Consider the following 7,072-nt stretch of genomic DNA (forward strand, 5'->3'; position numbering starts at 1 on the left):
TAAACTTTTATTCTAGACTCACAGAAGTTTAAGAATCTTTACCAAGTACACAAACCAGTGTTATAAAGCCTGAGACTTTAAATATTTCAAGCTTACACTATTTTAGGGGATCATAATGCACCAGTTCTCAGGACTTGTGCAATGACTATAGGTAGACAGTAGGAAATAAGTGTAATTTTTTGTCAGTGACATTTTATTTAAAGAAGTTCATGATAATAGTTCTAACAGTAGTCAGACTAAAGCAACTTCAACATATTTCATTTAACTTTAATTAAATTATTTTTATTAAATTTATTAAATTATTAAAATAGTAAACTTCAAGGCTTTAACAAGGCCTATCACTTGGATATTTCTTGATTAAGAGAATCCTTGCAATCAGCCTCTTAAATGCACCCTTTACATCTTTGTTCCTAAGTGTGTATATAAGGGGGTTCAACATGGGTGTGATGATTCCATAGAAAAGGGATACCATCTTTCCCCGATCCTTGGAGGCAGGGGATGGTGGTTGCAGGTACATATAGATAGCAGTGCCATAAAAAAGAGACACCACTATCAAATGGGAGCCACATGTTCCAAATGCCTTTCGCCGACCTTCCACTGATTGTATTCTCAACACTGCTTGGACAATAAAAGCATATGATATCAGAATGAGTGTCACAGGTATTAGAAGGAATAGCACACTGATAAAGAATAGTTCAGCTTCATTTGCTGTTGTGTCTACACATGACAACCTGAGCAGAGCAGGAACTTCACAGAAGAAGTGATCCACTTCATTGTGGCCACAGAGTGGCATCTGCAGGGTCAAGGTGGACTGCAATACTGAGTTGCTAAAGCCACTAACCCAGGACATAGCTGCCAGCTGGAGGCAGAGCCTTTGGTGCATGATGACGGAGTAGTGGAGAGGCCGACAAATAGCTACAAACCTATCAAAGGACATGACAGCCAGGAGGAGACATTCAGTGGAACCCAAAGCCAGGAAAATGAAAAGTTGTGCCACACAGCCGCCATAACTAATCACCTTCCTGATGCTGCATATGTTTACCAGCATTTGTGGAACTATACTTGTGGTGTAGCAAAGGTCCAAGAGTGAGAGATTGGTAAGAAAAAAATACATGGGGGTATGGAGCTTGGAATCCAGAAGGGACACAATAATTATTGCTAGATTGCCCAGGATGGTCAAGATATAGGAAATCAGGAACACCACAAAGAGTGGAAGCTCCAGCCATGGTCGATCTGAGAAACCTAAGAGGATGAACTCTTGGGGGACACTGTCATTGATCCTATTCATGTTAAATGGTCAGCTCTTGGTTCTCTGGAATATAAAAAGTAAGTTAACAAGCACATTTATTTACTGTCAGTTATAAGCATTTTGCTAATAGTTTGTATAAACTTATAGAATGATGCTATTAATAATGTGAAAATATATTGACAAAAATATGCATATTTATCTTTCCAAGTATTTCAAGTGTTTCTATTTTTAAGTGTATTAGCAAAATAAATTTCAAAAATTTTAAAGTATCAATTTCTGTATTCATAGAACTTATTCTTTATAAAATATCAAAATTTGATCTTTTGTTATTCTGTAAATTCATTGTTCTCACTTTTTTCTACCCTGGGTACCTACTATTAGATAGATATAGACACAGTTCCTGCCATTTGAATTCATTCTCTGCATGCCTGCTGAGTCACTTCAGTTGTGTCCAACTCTTTGCGACCCCATGGACTGTAACCCGCCAGGCTCCTCTGTCCTTGGGATTGTCCAGGCAAGAATACTAGAGTGGGTTCCCATGTCCTCCTCCAGGGGATCTTCCCAACCCAGGGATCGAACCCACATCTCCTGCGTCTCCTTCTTTGGCAGGTGAGCTCTTTACCCCAATCGACGTCTATTTTCTCCTAATGCCAATGAGATTCCCTGTTTAAAAATTGTGTAAATTAAAATTAATTAAAATTGTGTAAATTTCACACCCCTCCCCCCCCAAAAGAACATGTAGAAAGTATCAATAATGGACACAACTGAGAACATATATATATTTTTTTATTTTAGAAGCTCAGAATTCATAAGGGATTATTTAATAATATGGAACTGGACTTGGGCTCATAGGCTACCTTGACTAATTAGTTACATTACACTGGGAATGTTTCTTATCCTCTGATCTTCATGTTCTTCACTTGTGAAAATAATCCTGCATTTTTAGGTTGTCTTGATATAAAACATATACACATATTATTTAGTCTAGACCCTGGCCCTTAGAAACAGAGCAGTGTGGATGAAAGAAGTTAGAGTGTTTCAAGGTTTCTGAGGTTGCTCAGAGAGGAGTTACTTATGGTTTATAAAACTATAAATTTTCTAAGGTTACCAATGAAAGATGACTCTGCCAGTTGAAAACTCACCTTCCTTTTTCCTCCTTAGCCCCCAAACTATCAACCCTCAAAGTAAGGATCCTAGTAACCACCTGCTGTGAAGTATAAATGTGATTTTTCAGTGAAAATTGGCTGGCATAGTGCCTGGCACATAGAAACACAGTTATGTTAGTCAAAGTATGATAGTGATGTGGGAACTCTGAGACACTTTGCCCAGTCACTTCAGTCATGTCTGACTCCGAGATGCCATGGGCTGTAAGCCTGCCAGGCTCCTCTGTCCATAGAATTCTCCAGGCAACAATACCAGACTGGGTTGCCATACTCTCCTCCAGGGGATCTTCCCAACCCAGGGATCAAACCTGCATCTCCTGTGTCTCCTGCATTGCAGGCATATTCTTTACCTCTGAGCCACACAGGAAGCCCTCTTGAGATGTTTTAAGCAAAAGCTATTCAGCGCCCTGAATTTCCTAAAACTGCTGATATGTCAGTTCCACCTGCTAAACATGTATTCATCCTGAAGAAATCTTAACAGGACACTCTAAATTATTTTATTATTTTATCAATATCAGAATACAAAATTTCATGATTATTCAGGTTCATTTGAAAGATAGCAATGTGTATTTTAATTTTGTTCTACTTTTTCTGGGACTACTAGTCCCCTAAAAATGGCTTTACTCTCATTTGACAAAAACTTTGAGAAACATAGTCATAGATATAGACGTAAAATGATGTTTAAATGTATCTTTAAATGAAAAAAAGTAGTTACTGAACATTTGTATAGCATAATTCTATCAATTTATAAAACAGTATTTTACACATACATGCATAAAGATACTAATACATAAATTTAAAATTACCTTGAAGTATACAGAAGAAAGTGTTACTCCTGAGAAATGGGGATGGTGGAGAGTAAGCAGAATTATTTATAAATTTATGTGTTTTTTGTTCTAATTTTTAAAAAGGAGACATTATTCTTTTAACATTAAAAAAAAAATCTTCACTTAAAATTCCATGGGCAGGAGAGTCTGGTGGGCTACAGTGCTCGGGGCCACAGAAGTTGGACATGACTGAGGGACTGAGAGCACACACACACACACACACACGCACATATCAATTTACTCGCTGTATTTAACTCTCAGAGCAGCATTGCTTTAGTTTAATACTTTGATCCTCATTAGGGTGCAGATCTTTGCAAGAAAATTAATTTTTTAACCTCCTCATGTTTTCTTAAAATTATATCTGAATCTGCAAGGAGTTTTTCTAAGGAATGGATTGGGGGGGGTGGTGAAGGGCATTTTGAATTTTATTGGGGAAAAAAAAATGTTGCCAAGGAATGGAGGAATCAGGTTAAACAGCATAAATGGCCTCAGTAGAGAGATTTCACACAATCCATAATTTCCTTGAGTTGCATAAGTGTTGAACAGATCCACTCTGGTCCATGTAACTGGGGTGAATGACACTCCCCAGTTTACCCAGGACTGCTGCGGTTACTCCTACTGTGCTTGCAGTTTGGTAATAGAGCCACTTTCATTCTCAGTATTCCTGTTTGGATAAGGTGCAGTATCTCTTTAAATGTAATATTGCAGAATGACACAATTTTTTTTTTTTTTTTTTTTTGTATCCTTATTTTATTTATTTTTTTTAATTTAATTTTATTTTTATATTATTGCTCAGGAGGTATCTCATCATGGAGGACATTGCATGTATTTTCTTCTCTCACATGGGCAATGTCCTTTCCTGACTGATCCTAGATAGGATGTTACTTCCTGAAACTCAGTCAAGGAAGTCCTCTCTATGGAATATTACAGTAGAGGGAATCAGTTAATTTTATTTTAATCAACTGACCCCTCTCCTTCTGAGATTCGCTACTTACAAACATGATAAACTGCTTCTGCATCAATATGATATATTAGTTCACATATCTTGTCATATGTAATATCTTCTCATATCCTGTACTCAGTGAGGACACAGTAAGGGGGAAAATATTTATCACTCCAGCACAAAGCACTGGAGCAGAATAAGATCTACAGATGGTGGAGCCAGAAAGTAATGAGGAAATGGGAGATTTCAGAGCATTGAATTTTTGTATTTTGCTTTACTCTTTTTTTTTTCTTTTGTCCATTCACTCACCTTTCAAACACACAGTAACCTCAAATGTTTATCCATTCTTGAAAGTATATCTTTAGACTAAGTAGTTGTGCTATCATTTTTGCATTTTAGAAGTTTTAAGTAATTTGAATTCTGATTCATATTCCCAGTGTTAGGACTGAAGTGTTTATTAACAAAACAAAAGAACAAAAACCTAGGAAGTCCTTATCTGCTTCTCTGAAATTATATCAGACAGGCTCCTGAGTATTACCTGTGGACATCTCTATAATTGCTTGCAATTGTGGCTAATTCCTGAAAGGACACTGAGAAGATTCCTCTGCTTTTGAGTAAACATACATTGCCAGAATCTCAAGATACTGTTCATCTCATTTTGAGTGGCATTCAAGAGGGCAGCAGAAGGAAACATTTGAATTATGAGAGATATCAAGGAGATCAGAAAGGGAGTATAACTGGGATAATACAGATGTTACTGGAAGTTGATAGAAGGAGTTTAGAAAGCTGCTGATGAGATATTAATAAATTTTATCTGTGATGCATTAATCTTATATCTATCATCTCTGTACTGAATTCTCTTATCCCATTCTGACCTTGAACATTCAAAAAGGTAAAGTTCAACAGTCTTGGAAGCATCATTTTAAGCAACACTATGGAAAGAGCCTTGAGACAACAGAATTAACAAGAATTTTAGTCCCCAAATAGCCAGTAAATCATTGTATAATAGAACAAGTTAATTAATAGCTTTGGATATCAGTTACCTTCAGTAAGACTATAGGAATCCTACTTTCCTTTTAGCATGAAAACTGTTTACTGTTACATTTTCTTAAATTATTTCATATCCCTATAATGTAGGCTTCCAAATACCACATAGATACCATATTCTTCCAGGAGTAAAAGGATGAATATGCTTATGTTAGTCAAAGTATGATAGTGATGTGGGAACTCAGAGACACTTTGCCCAGTCACTTCAGTCCTGTCTGACTCTTTGTGACTCAGTGGTCTGTAGCCCACCAGGCTCCTTTGTCCATGGGGATTCTCCAGGCAAATATACTGAAATGGGTTGCCATGCCCTCCTCCAGGGGATCTTCCCAACCCAGGGCTCAAATCCAGGTCTCTCATATTATAGGAGGATTCTTTATTGTCTGAGCCACCAGGGAAGCCCAAAAAGATAAATAATAGGAGTAATTTTTCACACAGCTAATACATTGTAGATTGGCTTATCAACACAAGGAAGTTTGTCAAAAAATTTTTTCATTTTATTAAGATTAAATTTGCAGGCAGGAACTGAATTTATACGCTTAGAGAAATTACTTTCCTCAGGTCCTGGAGCTAGTAAATAACAGACTAAAGATTAGAACCTAAAACCGACCTGCTCTAAAGTTCTTATTTCCTTTAGATTTTACAGATATGTTCAAAATATATTTGTATAAAAAACATTTGAACATATTTGTACATAATATATAATATAATTTGTATGTACATGTGTAATATATTCTTAAAACATATGATTAAAATATAAACTATATCACATATAAAATATATACTTTTACAAAATATATAAAAAAGATTTTTAGAAGCTGAAGCTAGATAAATCAGATTTTTTCTAACAGATAAGTTGTTGGTCTTTTCTGAGATCTGAAATATAAACAGTCCATGAAACACATGCTTAGAATACTCAAATTTTAGTGTCATTTTTTTGAAATATATGCTACTTACCTCCATCTTAAACATTGGTGATAGATCAATTTTAAGTTCAAAATAGGACTAATTTAAAGTGCACAGATAAAATGACGTCTTCATATACTATTTAGCTGTATAACTGATTTGATGAAATTCATTCAGCTTCTTTTAGTTACACTCACAATGTAGCAAGTCATGATGTCTCCATTCAGAGTTAACTGGAAGATAAGAATGAAGTATTACAGACGATCTGAATGATGTTCTGGCATCACTTTTAATTAGTGCATCAACTGCTGTTTTCAAGTTTGTTTTTTTTTTTTCCAGCTAGTTTTTCAAAATAAATGTGCTTTCTCTATCAATATTGGTATTTGTTTTGGTCTCTGGCAGAGATCTCAAACACTGAATTGCAAGAGTCTTCCCCCATAGTTTATAGCAAATACCCAGTGGGAAGAGAGAAAGAGGACAGCTTTATGAAGTGATATTCCTCTTTCATCATTGATTTACTCAGCAAACTCTTTCTCCAGGGACTGAATCCTCAACTTTGTCTAAGACAAAATGACAGTGGGGACTAAAATATCTTTCAAAGACAGTTTGGACTTTCTGTTATTGAATTGGAATTTGTTTTCTAGTCTAAAGTTACTTACTTATTTGTCTCATGAAGGAATTTTTATTCTGTGTGTAAATTTTCTGAGAACTCATCTGAGGTTATGCTACCAATCCTTTGATTTGTGTATCAGAAAATAGACTTCAATTTAATTTCTCTTAAGAAAATTGCCTAACTTGGTTTATGACACATTTTATGTAAATCAGTTTTAAAGAGTTTATGTAGAACCAATATATTCTATATTTTTTTATGGATTTTTAAAATTTCCAGGCTTAGTAACCAAGTTCTTCTTCAACTCACAATTATATAGATTGTCTTGTA

General features: G+C 35.5%; 1 protein-coding gene across 1 annotated transcript; it reads right to left on the reverse strand.

Moving 5' to 3' along the window:
* Positions 1-325: 325 nt before the first annotated feature.
* LOC104982880 (olfactory receptor 2B2-like) lies at positions 326-5,949 on the reverse strand. Its single transcript, XM_010832317.1, has 2 exons — positions 5,935-5,949; positions 326-1,288 (listed from the first exon to the last, which is right to left on the reverse strand). Exons 1-2 carry the CDS (start codon positions 5,947-5,949, stop codon positions 326-328), a joined length of 978 nt encoding a protein of 325 aa, XP_010830619.1.
* Between the last annotated feature and the right edge of the window lie 1,123 nt (positions 5,950-7,072).

The sequence above is a fragment of the Bison bison genome, unplaced genomic scaffold (assembly GCF_000754665.1).
Source record: "Bison bison bison isolate TAMUID 2011002044 unplaced genomic scaffold, Bison_UMD1.0 scf7180017860797, whole genome shotgun sequence".
Lineage (NCBI taxonomy): Eukaryota > Metazoa > Chordata > Mammalia > Artiodactyla > Bovidae > Bison > Bison bison.